General features: G+C 47.1%; 1 protein-coding gene across 1 annotated transcript in view; it reads right to left on the bottom strand.

Moving 5' to 3' along the window:
- The window catches only part of LOC142385680 (transportin-3), a 29,337-nt gene extending 25,464 nt beyond the window's left edge, over positions 1–3,873 (bottom strand). The window contains exons 1-4 of the mRNA XM_075472405.1: positions 3,485–3,873; positions 1,343–1,543; positions 380–453; positions 125–281 (exon numbers count right to left, since the gene is read on the bottom strand). Of these exons, the coding sequence (XP_075328520.1) occupies positions 125–281; positions 380–453; positions 1,343–1,543; positions 3,485–3,604 (552 nt within the window). The 5' untranslated portion in view covers positions 3,605–3,873. The remainder of the gene's footprint in view (positions 1–124; positions 282–379; positions 454–1,342; positions 1,544–3,484) is intronic.
- Positions 3,874–18,287: the final 14,414 nt, after the last annotated feature.

Here is an 18,287-nt window from a genome sequence, read left to right as displayed (position 1 = left end):
CAATCTTCCTGAGAAAAAAAAACGTCATAGTCCTCAAGATCTGAAGGGTTTCATCAAACAGCCCCAAAGCCAACAGAGTCTGGACCAGAACCAGAGCACAGAAACACACTAAGGTTGGTCTAACCAGCAGAGTGACCACGGTGCTCGAGTAATACGCCAGATCCTCGATGATTTCTGTCCTGCGATTGGCACCGATCCGTAAAGACCGGCTGTGGACCTCCTCGGGAAGAACTGTCAGAATCTCTATGAGGAAGGGCATTGAGCTGATGTCATTGTTGTACCTGAGGGGGAGGAGACACAGAGACACCAGCTGAGTTATCAGGCAGATTCTGGTTTTCAACTCAAACATACAGGGTCAGATGATGGGGAGAATACCCACTTTTCTATGAGCGTGTGAACGCATCCTTTCCACGAAGCCATCTGAAGAGCGAGGTCAGCTATCGCCAGAGCCAGCTGAGAAGAAAAGAGGTTAAAGAAAGTTCAACTGAATGAATGTTTCAGGCATCTTACAGAAACTATTTCCTCTTTTGAAACTGGTTTTCAAACTTCCTGAATTCCCAGTTGGGTTAAATACCAGAAGCTGGTGTCAGAAAACTTCCAGTTGATAAGTGATGTGATAGATGGAGGCTTCCTGCTCTCAGACAGACCGATCCGAAATGTTCTGATCCTTCTGACCCTGACCCACTGATCAGGAATGTTCACTAACGATCACTAACCAGTATGAGCTGTAACTGCGGTTAGGATGAGTCTGAGAAACTAACCAACTGTATGAGTAACTACCTGTCTGACTAACTGTATAACTAACTAACTAACTGTCCGACTAACTGTCTGTCTGACTAACTAACTGTCCGACTAACTAACTAACTAACTAACTAACTAACTAACTAACTAACGTCTGACTATCTAACTGTCTGACTAACTAACTTACTAACTGTCTGACTAACTAACTAACTGACTGACCAACTGTCTGACGAACTAACTAACTGTCTGACTAACGAACTAGCTAACTGTCTAACTATCTAACTGTCTGTCTGACTAACTGTCTGACTGACTAACCAACTTACTAACTGTCTGATTAATCAGCTAACTGTCTGACTAACTAACTAACTAATTAATTGTCTGGCTAACTAACTGTCTAACTAGCTAACTAACTAATTGTCTGCCAAACTAACTAACTAACTAACTAGCTATCTAACTGACTAACTAACTAACTAACTAACTAATTGTCTGACTAAATAACTAACTAACTATCTATCAGACTGGCAGGCTCTAACATTCTCCCCTGGAGGAGAACAGAAGTGTTTCCAGGCCTGATCAGCGGCTGTTACCCTTGCCGACTCACCTGTGTGACGATGATGGGCGACAGGTCTTTGAGGTTCTGGATGTGGGTCAGCAGGGAGTCCCGCAGTGCATTGTGGGTCTCAGGAGGAAGCTCGAAGAAGGATGTCTGGATCTTCATCTTCATGGTCTGAGCAGCAAAGTAACAGGACTCCACGTCCTGTTTGAGCTGCAGCAGCTGGTCGGAGATCTCCCACGCATACATCTGTGGGAGAGACAGGAAGTGATGTCATCACTGCCTCATCAAAAGGATCACAGCAGGTTTTCCCGGTTATCTTTAGGTTAACCAAATCCGCTCTGTTAGTCAGCCCAGGAGTTCTGGTTCTGGATCAGAGTAGGTGAAATCGGATGTGATTTGGACCCATCATGAACAAAGGTCCTGTCAGAGGGCTCAATGGGACAGTCTGAGGTCATTGCTGCGTCTGACCATTTCATCAAAGGGGTTTTTAGATGTTGCTGACTGTAAGAACTGTTTTAAGAAGAAGAAAGTCCTCTCAGTCCTCACCTAACTTAACCGGTCAGAGATTATTCTAAAAAACAAACGTGTTCCAAACCCCAAGCCGAACAAAGTCAGCAGGAACAACTTTTAGAATTTTAGGCCACAGAAACGTTTCCATCTGAGGACAAACTCAAAAAGAAAAGCCAACCGGCTCCTGATCAGTTACCATGGCGATAGCACCTTGTAAGAAGTGAACGATGTTGAGTTGACTGAGCTGGACCTGAAGTGGCCTTCAGAACCCACTGGTCCTGCTCCATGTACAGCCTCTGGTCCTTCAGACTCTGAATGAGGCTGCAACAGCTCTGAAAGTCTCAGTCTGACACCAGCTCCTGCTACAGAACCCCCTCAGATGGGCCAGAACCTGGCAGAGCATCTGCTGTCCCAGAACCCAAAGAGGTTACAGGTCCCTCCCTCCATGGCTGCCCCCCGGCTGCCTGAATCAGACCCAGTCCCTGAAGCTGCCTCCAGAGACCTGGGTCTGCAGCAGCCGGTCATGAAGGCTGTGTTGGTCCCAGGAACCTGGTCTGGTTCCTTCCCTCTAAACAAGGCAGTCTCAGGCCAGACTGTTCTCATTGGTGGTTCCATGATGGTGGAACCAGCTCCCAGATGCTGTCAGAGCAAATACTCCTCTCTTCAGAGAACTCACCCTAACTCACCCTAACTCACCCTAACTCCCTCTGGACCGGTCCCACGGGGACTCTGGACCGGTTCCACCGGGACTCTGGTCCCACGGGGACTCTGGACCGGTCCCACGGGGACTCTGGACCGGTCACACGGGGACTCTGGACCAGTTCCACGGGGACTCTGGACCGGTCACACGGGGACTCTGGTTCCACGGGGACTCTGGACCAGTTCCACCGGGACTCTGGTTCCACGGGGACTCTGGACCGGTCACACGGGGACTCTGGACCAGTTCCACAGGGACTCTGGACCGGTCACACGGGGACTCTGGACCGGTTCCACCGGGACTCTGGTTCCACGGGGACTCTGGACCGGTTCCACGGGGACTCTGGACCGGTCCCACCGGGTGGACCATGGTGGTCCGTGCTGACACCAGAGGTTCTGACTGACGCCTCAGAACCACAGACCCGCCCTCCTGCCACAGCATGACGTCACACCAGCTACCACAACAGTGTGAACACCTGTGTGACGTCACTGTGAAAAATAACCCAAGTTAAATGTTCTGGGGAACACATACTCTCCCTGACCATCTGTAGTTTCTATCAGAGGACTTTTTCGGGAGTTTTTCCGGAGTTTGGTTCAGAGCTGTCAGCATTAAAGCAGGCGGCTACATTAGCCATGCTAACAGAACCGGGCCCGCTGAAATTAACACAATATTTCCACCTTAAATAAGGTATTAGCCTCAAAATAGTGGAATGGACTTTAGTTAAACCAGACAGACTGTCTTTAATTGGTTATATGTATCAACCATCAGCCCCACGCGCATCTGCGGTTCCTGTTTGGATCCATTCATTTTATTAGCTTAGCTGTGATGCTAACAGGAACCAGCGGCTCCTCTGAGTCTGCGCACTTTACGCCACCTGTCCGTTTGCCCCTTAGGTGGAACTCTGAAATCCGGTCCATACACACCACATCAAACCACACCGGACTCTCGGTCCGGTCCGCCGGCGGCTCCCATTTTCTCACCGATCTCTGGAGCTCTCCGAGCCACAGCGAGGCTCGCTCCTTCCCGGCCGGGTCCGGGTCGTGGTACAGGGCCTGGACCGCCTGGTAGACCAGCGCCAGGCTCGGTTTACCCCCCTCCATCACGGGTCAGAAGCAGGATCCGGTAAGGCAGACGGGTCACAGCGAAGTGGAGCTGAAAGAGTCCTAAACGGTCCGAGAGTCGACCGCCATCTCGCACAGGTTTCCTGCATGCAACCTCAATAACGCTCCGACAGGAAACACGGGCCGGAATGTTTGTTCCGCCCTACCGTCATGGATATTCACACCGAACTCTATAAAGAGAGAGAAATCTCTAAATGAATCCGACAATGGTGGAGGACACACAGAGAACCTGTAATTATTCGAAGTCTTACTTAATGAAAATGAGACAACAGAAAAGAACAAAACGTTTCCTATCAAAGTGTAAACTAAAGGAAGTGCTCCCTGCTGGTGGCTCTGAGCAGTTTCCAGCGTTCAGCCGTGAATAAAACAGAGTAAGTGCAGGTCACATCCTGTTAAAGCGACTCTGTCACAGTTCATGTTCACAGAAATGTTAAGCTCCCACACAGCTCACCTTTGGAGCACTATTTAAACGATTAAAATCAGATTATTCAGAGTAAAAACAGAAATAAATGGTTATTTGTTGATCATTTCCAAGAAAAAAAATGACTCATAAAAAACAGTTCACAAACAAATATGATAGAAGAAAGAAACGTGGATAAAAGCAGCAAAGTGACCTGTCCTGTAATCTGTTTTATAACCCAGATGAACCCAATAGGTTGGTCAGACTACAACATGTCTGAAAGACATAAAGACCTGGATAACTCAGAACTGTCTGCTTCTAAACTCAGACAAACTGAAGTCGTTATCTTTGGACCTGAGCGCTTCAGGGAGAAACTGTCTACTTATAAACTTACTATTATTTATTTCATGTTTTTTTGTTTTCTTCCTGGAACCTTTCATGACATTTTTAGGTCAAATTAAAACAGTTTATGTCCCTGTTCAGACACCATATCTGTATTATTTGAAGTATTCCTCAACACATCCAACGAATTCAGCAGATTTTTCATATTTTTTCCTCCAATATTCATTTCCTTTTCCTTTCACTGTCAGAATGTTGCTGTGTCCTGTCCTGTTGGGCCTTCCTCTTCTGGGCTCGTCCACATATTCGTGTGATAGTGATGAGCAACAGTCTTGTCGGTATCTTACAAATCTTCCTAATCACTTTAATCTGAGATTTCTGTCCACTCCTCATCATCATTCTCATTTCCCCCTTGTTGCTTAATGTCACTTGAATAATCATCCACAATCATTCTGATGACGTCTTGAAAAATGTATTGTTCTGACATCTGAAAATATGTGCAAAAACAAATATTTTTGTACTTTTAGAATAATTAGATATAAATTTCTGTTAATTTGTGCTTGTAAAAACTAATAACGACTAATTAATATTATGAACATCATAATCTTGGTTTAATATAAAAGAATATTCGAAATATTTCAATATTTTAATCTTTAATTGGTTTAGATTTTTTAAATGAAATATTTGTTTTTGGTATCGTGTGATTGGGACAAATCACCATCTTTACCTGCTGAATCCTATCTGACACATTTTCTAGATCATTTCACTAATATTTTAACAAATAAATATAAAGTCATTATATGTTGTTTCAGTAAAAAAAAATATTCATTTTGAAATACCAATAACAACTTAAATGATAGACTTTCCCAGAGGCGGACATTTTGGAAATGACTTCCTAGTTCTGCTTTTAACTGCAGAACACCGGTTTATCCACCAGGGGGCATAAAACACGTGTCAAACCTACAAAACAGTTGTTAAAGAACAGTTTTTGATGATGTGGGTGTTGCACAGGTCTCCCAAACTCATGGCTCAAATACAGAGTTACTGACAAAGATCCAAACTCTCTGAACTCTCCATGTGCGGACATACCGTAGGTTCTGCTGGTTCTGCTGGTTCTGGTGTCATCACATCTCAGCTCGGCTGTTTGCTCAGTCTGAGCAGCTCAGAATGGAACTGAGGATCAGATTCAATCTATTGGTGTCCTCAGCTGGTGATGTTTTTAAATAAAAACTGACATTAATTTGATTGAATGAGTTTTCTTTCTCTGTAAGGTTTCCTGAGACGACTTCTGATGTAAATCTGCTTTTAATAAAACACCTGAACACAACTCAGTGTTTCTGTTTCCTCCTCTGGAAGTTATTATCAACAAATCCTTTGAATCATTTCTCTCTAAAGACGACAGTTTCAAACAGCTACGTGACACCGATGGCTGAACGATTTCCAGCGTTTAAATCGGGAGATAAATGTTATTTCATGAGAAAGTATTTAAAGTTAATTCAAGTCAGAGTCAGATTCACTTCACAGACGAAACAAGTTGATTAGATTCAGCTTTATTCAATGTGAACATTTACATAAACACAATCAAACTCAGACCAAACCAAACACAAACACTGGGTTCACTAAAATCTAACAGAAGACAGAAAGTTTCCTCCAAAAATCAAAGCAAAGCTTCTGCTCTACCGTTAGCTTCAGGCTGAAGAGAAGCCCCTCCAAACTGAGGTCGTATCATACCCATGCTTATCCTGCTCACAGCCTGGTTATGATACAGCCCCCGCTCTGAAGGGCAACAATCAATCACCACCATCGATTAGGTCTGTCAAAGCTGCTCCAGAGTTTCAGTTTGTCCTCAGCAGATGAAAATCAGCCCAAACACCAACATGAGTCCCACTTCCAAACACTCCTGCTTCACGTTTCAGCTGTGAAAAGGCAGAGATTGATCCTCTGACGGACCCCTGAGTCTGAGCTGTGGAGTCATTATGTCTGTAATCTGATTCTGTGACGATGTTTTCAGGATTTGGAGGATTGGGGAGGATGACCCGCTCAGGTAAATCTTAAGCATCCGGATTAAACCTGCGGTCACGGAAAAGTAAAGGTTCTTATTGGGTTTTTATCTGTCAGCCACCTGCTGCCCTTCATCACTGAGCCTCTTGATCAGTTTACCTGAGACGTCAGCAGCTTCAACGCTGTTGGAATTATGATATAACTGAATTAATATTTGATTTGGATAAATGTGAGGTGAACCATCTGTGCCTTTAATAGGAGAAAATACTCATTTAATATAAAAAAATGTCAAATGTAAAAATTCTAAGAGAAACATTGAGAGAAAATATGTCTAAACCGAACAAATGTGATGAAATATTCAGCAAAATGGTTCATTAACCTTTAATTAGAACATGAAGAAGGCTTTTTAAAGTATTCCCAGAAAGTTCTCTCAGAGACTCACATGATCCGACCAGAATAAAATACGGTTAACATAATAACATGAATAACTAAGTATTCAGTGACTTGGTTAATGTGTCTGTTTGTGTTGATATGCACACACAGAGCAAGTTAATGGGTCAAAGCAGCTCTTAATCACTCCTAATTCAGCTCCATGGGGCCACCAACAGACTGTTCAGCAAACAAACTGTCCAACATCAGATTCCAGCTGCTTCTGATTCATTTTTTCTCACGTCAGGCAGCATGTTCATGAGTCTGTGACCAGCTGATCAGATGGTTTGATTTCATCCAGAAAGTCTGTTTTAGACATTCAGATCTTCAGCAGGAAAGTGAGCTTCTTCCTGCATAAAAGCTGAAAATGTTTCTGTTTTTCAGTTAGAAACTCCTGATCTACATTCTGAAGCATGAACCTGACATCAGAACTTTGTAATACAGGTCTGTTGGTGGTGGAGCATCAGAACTCTGTAATACGGGTCTGTTGGTGGTGGAGCATCAGAACTCTGTAATACGGGTCTGTTGGTGGTGGTGCATCAGAACTCTGTAATATGGGTCTGTTGGTGGTGGAGCATCAGAACTCTGTAATTGTCACAAGGCCAGCTTCGTGACAGTTTTTGTGTTTTGTCTCTTGTATGTTTGTTACTTTTTCCTTTCCCCTGCACTGTCACTTTGGATCTGCTTACCTGCCACTCCACACCTGCCCTGCGGCTTCAATCAAGCCACCTGCTTTCCATCAGCTCATCACCCAGCCTGTATTTAGTTCCTTTCTTGCCTTCAGTCTCTGCCGGATCGTCATTCTATCTCACGGTTTGTCAAAGCGACATCTAACATAAGCTCTGTTTAATTCAAATCAGTTACTAATTCTAACCTGCTTTATCCAGTTCCGGACAAACCTGTGTTCCAGCCTGCCTGCCAACCCAATACCATCCTGTCTGCCAGCTCCCCTGGGAGCCCAGCCCTTTCCCTGAAACCACCTGCATCACCAATAAACTTGTTCTTTACCAGTTGGTGTCACTTTGGGTTCCTTGCAGAAGCCTGACAGCACGATCCGGCCATGCAGGACCCAACCGACGCTGACTCCGTCTGCCAGGCCGTCTCCCATCATGGCAAACTGCTTGGAGAGCACAATCAGGTGCTAATGCAGGTAATGGACGCCCTTCGTGATCTCACCACCAGGGAGACAGATATTCGGGACCAGGTGAATCAGCTCTCGGGGCCCGTAGCTCAGCCACCAGTTCCAGCTCAGCCACCAGTTCCAGCTCAGCCACCAGTTCCAGCTCAGCCACCAGTTCCAGCTCAGCCACCAGTTCCAGCTCCACCAGCGCCCCCTTCAGTTCCCTTTAAGGAGCCATGGCTTCCTCCTCCAGATCGCTATGAAGGTGACTTTGGATTATGTCGTTCCTTTCTGTTGCAATGTGATCTGGTGTTCAGTCAACAGCCCCAGTCTTATTCCACGGAGCAGTCAAGAATTGCTTACCTAATGGGGCTTCTGCGTGGAGATGCCTTGGCCTGGGCTGCAGCAATGTGGGAGAAAAGGTCTCCAATCATCGCTTCCTACGCTGCCTTTTCTGCTGAGATGAGGAGGGTTTTCGACCACCCGGTTCGTGGCCCAGATGCCTCCAAAAGGTTACTCTCCTTACGCCAAGGTATGCGTAGTATTGCTGAATTTTCAGTGGAGTTTCGTACCCTGTCCCTTGAGAGTGGCTGGAATAATGAATCCCTTCAAGCTGTTTTCTGTCACGGATTAAATGATTTGATTAAAAATGAACTTGTATCTTACCAGGAGCCTTCTGATTTTGAGGGTCTAGTGTCCCTGGCTATCCGCATTGATAATCGATTGCGAGAGCGGAGAAGAGAAAAGCAGCAGCGCCCACCCACTGCCTCTCCATGGCAACCCCTATCTGCATCAGGATCCCGTAGACACCAAAGTGAAGGAGGAACAGTTCCTGGTCTGCTTAAGAGGGACCTCTCACCTGAGCCAATGCAACTGGGACGTTTCCACCTGGAGCCAGAGGAGCGTCAGCGCCGCATTAAAAGTAACAGTTGCTTGTATTGTAGGAAACCTGGGCATTTCCTGGCCTCCTGTCCTAATCGCTCTTCAAAAAACAACCAGGCTTGTCAGTAGAGAGAATCCTGTCGAGTCACACCACCCTTCCCCTCTCTCCCCGAGCACAAGTGCAAGCAACATTGTCATGGAAAGGTCAGTCTATTGATTGCTTTGCTCTTATTGATTCCGGTGCAGATGAGAATTTCCTTGATCCTACCGTTGCTAAGCAGTTACATCTGCCATATCTTTAGATAAGCCACTTGAAGCTAGTGCATTAGATGGTAGACTCTTAGCCAACATTACTCAAAGGACTGTGTCTGTGCGATTACTATTGTCTGGTAAACATCAGGAGGAGATCAGTTTTCACCTAATTAACTCTAATTAATTAACCTTCCGTTCCTGTAGTCCTCGGCCTCCCCTGGCTAGCACAACATAATCCCCAAATTGATTGGAGGACAGGAGAGATCATCAGTTGGAGCCTTCATTGCCATGCTAGTTGTTTGGAGTCAGCCCCACCTTTTTCTGTGCCCTGTCCTGAATCCCTGCCTGAAGTCTCTGATCTATTCTCCATTCCACCCGACTACCATGACCTCAAAATGGTATTCAGCAAGGAACGTGCTCTTTCTCTACCCCCTCACCGTCCCTATGATTGTGGAATAGATCTCCTGCCTGGTGCTCCCCTTCCCAGCAGCTGCCTTTACAGCCTCTCCAAGCCTGAGCAGGAGGCCATGGAGAGATATATTAAGGACTCCCTGGCTGCTGGCATCATTCGTCCCTCCTCATAACCCCTAGGAGCGGGGTTTTTCTTTGTTGGCAAAAAAGATGGGTCACTCCGACTATGTATTGATTTTTGCCCGTTAAACAATATCACCATTAAGAATAAGTACCCATTGCCCTTGATGAATTCTGCCTTTGACTCTCTCCAGGGGGCGACGGTGTTCACAAAACTCGACCTCCGCAATGCATACCACCTGGTCAGGATACGGGACGGAGACGAATGGAAGACGGCCTTTAACACTTCTCTGGGTCATTTTGAATATCTTGTTATGCCGTTTGGACTTACCAACGCCCCGGCCGTCTTTCAGGCTCTCGTAAATGATGTCCTCAGGGACATGTTGCACCATTTTGTCTTTGTATACCCGGATGATATTCTCATTTTCTCTAGAGATTTGTCTGAATGTGTCCAGCACGTCCGCCAGGTTCTACAAAGACTGTTGGAGAATCGACTCTTTGTGAAAGCAGAGAAATGCGAGTTTCATGCCTCATCAACTTCATTCCTGGGTTTCATCATCACTGAAGGGCAGATGAGGATGGACCCAGCCAAGGTAAAGGCAGTGCTTGATTGGCCCAGCCCTAGCAATCGTAAGGCATTGGAGAGGTTCCTTGGATTTGACTATTTATTTTTTTTTTTTTTAATTGAAGATTCATCCTTAAAGAAGGGTTAAATAAAAATCCAAGACTATAGTCGTGTGGCTGCCCCACTTACTGCACTAACCTCGACCTCTAACCTTTCCAGTGGACATCAGCTGCCGAGTCAGCTTTCGTCAAGCTGAAGGATTATTTTACCTCCGCACCCGTACTCATCCAGCCAGACCGGGGCAAGCAGTTTACTGTTGAGGTGGATGCTTCAGACATTGGGGTGGGGGAAATCCTCTCTCAACACTCCACCAAGGATGGTAAGCTTCATCCCTGCGCCTTTTTGTCTCACCGTTTATCTCCTGCAGAGAAACTACGATGTGGGCAACCGTGAGCTATTGGCAGTGAAACTGGCTCTTGAAGAGTGGCGGCACTGGCTAGAGGGATCTGAGCAGCCTTTTGTCTTGTAGACGGACCACAAGAACCTGGTGTACATACAGTCTGCAAAGAGGCTCAATGCTCGTCAAGCCCAGTGGGCTCTATTTTTTTGGACGATTTAATTTTACTCTGACCTACAGGCCTGGTTCTAAGAACACCAAGCCCGATGCCCTGTCCCGTATGTTTGGGAAGGAGGATGCTCCCATCGAGTCCCCAGAACCCATCCCCCTGAGTCCTGTTTCGTCGCCGCAGTTTCCCTGAGGATTGAAGAGGAGGTAAAGGAGGCCCAACAGACACAACCTGACCCAGGTAACGGTCCTCCGGGTCGTCTGTTCGTCCCTGACTCGGTTAAGTCCTCAGTACTGCAATGGGCCCATTCATCAAAACTTACCTGCCATCCGGGGTTAAATCGAACACTTGCCTTGCTAAGATGACGTTTTTGGTGGCCATCTATGGAGGTTGATGTAAAGTCTTTTGTCTGCTTGCCCTGTCTGTGCACAAAATAAGTCTTCCACTCGACCTAGTGTTGGGTTGTTGCTTCCACTGCCTGTGCCCCGCCGTCCCTGGTCGCACATAGCCCTGGATTTTGTGAGCGCTCTGCCAGCATCTGCTGGTAAAACAGTAGTACTAACTATTGTGGACCGTTTCAGTAAATTTACCCGTTTTTTGCCTCTACCCAAACTGCCCTCTGCCAAGGAGACAGCTGATCTATTGGTCAGAGAGGTGTCCTGTGTGTATGGATTGCCTTCTGATATCGTTTCAGATCGTGGGCCTCAATTCACCTCCGCTGTCTGGAAGGCTTTCTGTTCCTCTGTTGTGGCCACAGTCAGCTTGTCCTCTGGATACCATCCTCAGTCAAATGGCCAAGCCGAAAGGGCAAACCAGGATTTAGAGACCTCCCTTCGCTGCATGATGTCCTCCAACCCCTCAACCTGGTCTACCCTTATTCACTGGGTGGAATATGCCCACAACACTTTGCTGTCATCTGCCACAGGCAGGCGCGTCATTTCCGCCGGGGACGGTGGGGACGCGTCCCCAGCACTTTGTCTGACGAGCAGATTTGTCCCCACCACTTTAAAAAAGTTTTTATATCATTGCATTCTCCTAACCAAAGACTATTTGATCCGCTCTGCTTTCACTCTCCTTGTATGAATGCACTTGCGATCAGCCCCCATCGCTGAATAGCAACTATGTTGAATCCGCTCCGCTCCCACACACTGCGCTTGAGGTCTGCAGTCTGTTACAGTGTAACGAGCGATGAAAGACGTCGCTGGTGTTGCAGGTGAAGATTCGTCAGTGTTTGATGCATATCAGGCGAGATAGACAATGAATGAAAACTTATTTCAGAGGGGTTGCTGCTCGTTCACTCTTGCCCGTCGTTTCATAGCCTGGCAATGTTTGAAAACTTTGTCAGGGGAAGGGCTGTTTGTAGCCAGGCTACGTCTCCTGATGCGCTCTTGCTTGGTCAAGGTTTGTCTGAGATTTGTTGGTGTGTCAAGGGCTGTGCAATAACCAAAATCGTGTCTTGTACTAAAATGCGGATTTTGAAATACGAATAGGGCCTACTCTTAAGTTTGTCCCAACCCAGGATGTTTCCGACGGCCTAAACAAGACCGTGCAGATGGCTTTTAGCTTTTAATATGGGGACAATATCGCGTCAATACGCATCATCTAATGCAATGCCCATTATTTATCATGAAACCTCAATTCGAAAGTAATGGGCCAAGCTTGTACCCAGCACTTTTCAAACCTTACTCAGGTTTATGGTAATTGTCCCCAGCACTTCTGAAATCAAACTGGCCACAGGTATGTCACCATTCCAGTGTGTTTTTGGATATCAGCCGCCCCTATTCCCCTCACAGGAGAAGGAGCTTTCTGTACCCTCTGTCCAAGCCCATGCACGGCGGTGCCACAAGACCTGGCACCGTGCACGCTCAGGATTACTCCAAGCCTCGGAACGCTACAAGCGCCACACAAACCTTCATCGCACACCTGCACCTTGCTATAATCCTGGAGACAAGGTATGGCTTTCTACCAATGATCTCCCTTTAGAGAAAGACTCTAAAAAACTATCCCCAAAATTTATTGGCCCTTTTGCCTTTCTGAAGATTGTTAACCCGAATGCTGTACGTCTTAAGATGCCACGCACTCTTCGGGTCCATCCTGTTTTAAACATGTCTGCTGTCAAACCTGTTGCCTCCAGTCCGCTGGTTCCCCCCTCCCCCAGGATCATAGATGACCTCCCTGCCTTCACTGTTCGGCATCTCTCTACCGTCGCCGCCGTGACAGTCAATACCTGGTCGACTGGGAGGGCTATGGGCCCGAGGAGCGATGCTGGGTGCCCCGTCGGCTAATCCAGGATCCTACTATTGTTTGGGACTTCCACCGGGCTCACCCAGAGAAGCCCAGATCTGGTGGGCACAAGGCCAGCTTTGTGACAGTTTTTGTGTTTTCTCTTGTATGTTTGTTACTTTTTCCTTTCCCCTGCACTGTCACTTTGGATCTGCTTACCTGCCACTCCACACCTGCCCTGCTGCTTCAATCAAGCCACCTGGTTTCCATCAGCTCATCACCCAGCCTGTATTTAGTTCCTGTCTTGCCTGCAGTCTCTGCCGGATTGTAATTCTACCTCACGGTTTGTCGAAGCGACATCTACCCTAAGCTCTGTTAAATTTAAATCCGTTACTAATTCTAACCTGCTTTATCGAGTTCCGGACCAACCTGTGTTCCAGCCTGCCTGCCAACCCAATACCATCCTGTCTGCCAGCTCGCCTTCCAGCCCAGCCATTTCCCTCAAACCACCTGCATCACAAATACACTTGTTCTTTACCAGTTGGTGTCACTTTGGGTTCCTTGCAGAACCCTGACAGTAATACGGGTCTGTTGGTGGTGGAGCATCAGAACTCTGTAATACGGGTCTGTTGGTGGTGGAGCATCAGAACTCTTAAATAGGGATCTGTTGGTGGTGGAGCATCAGAACTCTGTAATACGGGTCTGTTGGTGGTGGAGCATCAGAACTCTGTAATACGGGTCTGTTGGTGGTGGAGCATCAGAACTCTGTTTTATGGGTCTGTTGGTGGTGGAGCATCAGAACTCTGTAATACGGGTCTGTTGGTGGTGGAGCATCAGAACTCTGTAATACTGGTCTGTTGGTGGTGGAGCATCAGAACTCTGTAATACGGGTCTGTTGGTGGTGGAGCATCAGAACTCTGTAATACGGGTCTGTTGGTGGTGGAGCATCAGAACTCTGTAATACGGGTCTGTTGGTGGTGGAGCATCAGAACGCTGTAATACGGGTCTGTTGGTGGTGGAGCATCAGAACTCTGTAATACGGGTCTGTTGGTGGTGGAGCATCAGAACTCTGTAATACGGGTCTGTTGGTGGTGGTGCATCAGAACTCTGTAATACGGGTCTGTTGGTGGTGGAGCATCAGAACTCTGTAATACGGGTCTGTTGGTGGTGGAGCATCAGAACTCTGTAATACGGGTCTGTTGGTGGTGGAGCATCAGAACTCTGTAATACGGGTCTGTTGGTGGTGGAGCATCAGAACTCTGTGATAAGGCTCTGTTGGTGGTGGAGCATCAGAACTCTGTAATACGGGTCTGTTGGTGGTGGAGCATCAGAACTCTGTTGGTAGTGGAGCATAAGAACTCTGTAATACGGGTCTGTTGGTGGTGGAGCATCAGAACTCTTTAATACGGGTCTGTTGGTGGTGGAGCATCAGAACTCTTTAATACGGGTCTGTTGGTGGTGGAGCATCAGAACTCTAATACGGGTCTGTTGGTGGTGGAGCATCAGAACTCTGTAATACTGGTCTGTTGGTGGTGGAGCATCAGAACTCTGTAATACGGGTCTGTTGGTGGTGGAGCATCAGAACTCTGTAATACGGGTCTGTTGGTGGTGGAGCATCAGAACGCTGTAATACGGGTCTGTTGGTGGTGGAGCATCAGAACTCTGTAATACGGGTTTGTTGGTGGTGGTGCATCAGAACTCTGTAATACGGGTCTGTTGGTGGTGGAGCATCAGAAGTCTGTATTACGGGTCTGTTGGTGGTGGAGCATCAGAACTCTATAATACGGGTCTGTTGGTGGTGGAGCATCAGAACTCTGTAATACGGGTCTGTTGGTGGTGGAGCATCAGAACTCTGTGATAAGGGTCTGTTGGTGGTGGAGCATCGGAACTCTGTAATACGGGTCTGTTGGTGGTGGAGCATCAGAACTCTGTAATACGGGTCTGTTGGTGGTGGAGCATCAGAACTCTGTTGGTAGTGGAGCATAAGAACTCTATAATACGGGTCTGTTGGTGGTGGAGCATCAGAAGTCTGTATTATGGGTCAGTTGGTGGTGGAGCATCAGAAGTCTTTAATACGGGTCTGTTGGTGGTGGAGCATCAGAAGTCTTTAATACGGGTCTGTTGGTGGTGGAGCATCAGAAGTCTTTAATACGGGTCTGTTGGTGGTGGAGCATCAGAAGTCTTTAATACGGGTCTGTTGGTGGTGGAGCATCAGAACTCTGTAATACGGGTCTGTTGGTGGTGGAGCATCAGAACTCTGTAATACGGGTCTGTTGGTGGTGGAGCATCAGAAGTCTGTATTATGGGTCAGTTGGTGGTGGAGCATCAGAACTCTGTTGGTAGTGGAGCATAAGAACTCTATAATACGGGTCTGTTGGTGGTGGAGCATCAGAAGTCTGTATTATGGGTCAGTTGGTGGTGGAGCATCAGAAGTCTTTAATACGGGTCTGTTGGTGGTGGAGCATCAGAAGTCTTTAATACGGGTCTGTTGGTGGTGGAGCATCAGAACTCTTTAATACGGGTCTGTTGGTGGTGGAGCATCAGAACTCTGTAATACGGGTCTGTTGGTGGTGGAGCATCAGAAGTCTGTATTATGGGTCAGTTGGTGGTGGAGCATCAGAAGTCTTTAATACGGGTCTGTTGGTGGTGGAGCATCAGAAGTCTTTAATACGGGTCTGTTGGTGGTGGAGCATCAGAACTCTTTAATACGGGTCTGTTGGTGGTGGAGCATCAGAACTCTTTAATACGGGTCTGTTGGTGGTGGAGCATCAGAACTCTGTAATACGGGTCTGTTGGTGGTGGAGCATCAGAAGTCTGTATTATGGGTCAGTTGGTGGTGGAGCATCAGAACTCTTTAATACGGGTCTGTTGGTGGTGGAGCATCATAACTCTTTAATACGGGTCTGTTGGTGGTGGAGCATCAGAACTCTTTAATACGGGTCTGTTGGTGGTGGAGCATCAGAACTCTGTAATACGGGTCTGTTGGTGGTGGAGCATCAGAACTCTGTAATACGGGTCTGTTGGTGGTGGAGCATCAGAACTCTGTAATACGGGTCTGTTGGTGGTGGAGCATCAGAACTCTGTAATACGGGTTTGTTGGTGGTGGTGCATCAGAACTCTGTAATACGGGTCTGTTGGTGGTGGAGCATCAGAAGTCTGTATTACGGGTCTGTTGGTGGTGGAGCATCAGAACTCTATAATACGGGTCTGTTGGTGGTGGAGCATCGGAACTCTTTAATACGGGTCTGTTGGTGGTGGAGCATCAGAACTCTGTAATACGGGTCTGTTGGTGGTGGAGCATCAGAACTCTGTTGGTAGTGGAGCATAAGAACACTTTAATACGGGTCTGTTGGTGGTGGAGCATCAGAACTCTGTAATACGGGTCTGTTGGTGGTGGAGCATCAGAACTCTGTAATACGGGTCTGTTGGTGGTGGAGCATCAGAACTCTGTATTATGGGTCTGTTGGTGGTGGAGCATCAGAACTCTGTAATACGGGTCTGTTGGTGGTGGAGCATCAGAACTCTGTAATACGGGTTTGTTGGTGGAGGAATATTAGAACTTTGTTGTGATGCGATGTAATGTTTATCTGTCATACGCACAATATTGGTTACGTCATTACGTGAAGCTTGGACTTCTGGGAGTTAGTGGTTTTCGTGAAGATGCTAGGTTAGGAGCATGTCAATGAATGGTTTTGTTAATAAAAGTTGTTAATAAAAGACATAAACGTAAGACCCAGCCTGGCATATTCATGACATGGTGTCAGAAGTAGCCCAGTGACTGCAGCAGTGATCGACCGCGAGGAGGAAGACCCGACTGAAGTGACGACGAGATGGCAAAGTTTCATGCTCCGGAATCGTTTGACTTCACCCAACCGTCCACATGGCCGGTATGGAGACAACGCTTCTCCCGCTACAGAATCGCTACGAAGCTCGACAAAGAGGATGGTGAAATTCAAGTAAACACTCTACTCTACGCGATGGGGAAGGAGTCTGAGGCAATATTCAGTACGTTTGCTTTTCTGGAAGATGTCGAGGATTACTATGGGGAAACAATGAAAAAGTTGGACGAACACTTTGTTCCCAAACGGAATATTATCCACGAGCGGGCATGCTTTCACAGACGCTCGCAGAGGCATGGTGAGAGCGTGGAGGCGTTCGTGAGAAACTTGTATGAACTGGCGGAGTATTGCGACTTCGGGGTGACTAAAGACGAACAGATACGGGATCGTATTGTCATCGGATTAGTGGACATGGAGATATCGCAAAAACTACAGCTGGAGCCGGACTTGACTTTAGAGAAAGCCATCAACATGGCACGTCAGTCAGAGCTCATCAAGGCACAAAGCCTCACCGCCCGATCCCCAGAGAGTGAAGTCAGCGCAGTCACACGTAAGCCAAAACAATTCAAACATACTGAAAGAAAACAAAGTTTTGCTAAAGCTAAAAGTGGGCAACTGAAACAAGGAAATGGATGTCAAAGATGTGGCAGAGTGCACGAGTTCGGGGCGTGTCCGGCAAACGGCAAACAGTGCCGGAAATGCAGTAAAAATGGACACTTTGAAGCTATGTGCAAAACAAAAGCAGTGCGAGCAGCGGCAGCGGCTAATAGTGATAGTGACGAGGGCAGCTCTTGGTTCTTAGGAGCCGTTACTGAGAACAATGATGTCGACGAGGACAAGTGGCTCGTAGATCTGCAAATTAAAGGGACTACCGTGCAATTTAGGATTGACACAGGCGCAGATATTACTGTGATTTCAGAACAGACATTGCTCAGCCTGCCCCAGCGCCCTGTTTTGAAAGAAATAAATGCTGTTTTCACTAGCCCTGGTGGGAAGCTCGACTGCAAAGGCAAATTCTTAGCAGAGACTGAGAAACGTGGCGTGAACCACAATTTCTGGATATATGTGATGAGGGGCCCATTCACCACCAACCTGCTGGGTAGGAGAATAGCTTCTGAAATGGGGCTGATTCGCAGAGTGGATGGAATCGAAAGTTTTGAGGATGTCTTTGGAGATATTGGACTTTTGAAGTGTGAGCCTGTGAAAATTAAGCTCCAGCCCAATGCCACTCCTTATAACCTCGCCACACCCCGCCGCGTTCCCTTCCCGATCCTGCCCCAGGTGGAAGAGGAGCTGAAGCGCATGCAGTCTTTGGGCATCATAGAGGAGGTGCACGAAGCCACAGACTGGTGCGCCCCCATGATGCCAGTGATCAAAAAGCCCAGAATATGTGTGGACTTGAAAAAACTAAACAAAGCAATGAAAAGAGAGCGGTTCATCCTGCCCACGCTTGAAGACATCGCACCAAAGCTCTCAGGCGCCACTGTGTTTTCCACTGTCGACGCTTCCAGTGGA

Source organism: Odontesthes bonariensis, chromosome 8 (genome assembly GCF_027942865.1).
Source record: "Odontesthes bonariensis isolate fOdoBon6 chromosome 8, fOdoBon6.hap1, whole genome shotgun sequence".
Lineage (NCBI taxonomy): Eukaryota > Metazoa > Chordata > Actinopteri > Atheriniformes > Atherinopsidae > Odontesthes > Odontesthes bonariensis.
This window is presented reverse-complemented; position numbering and strand designations above follow the sequence as displayed.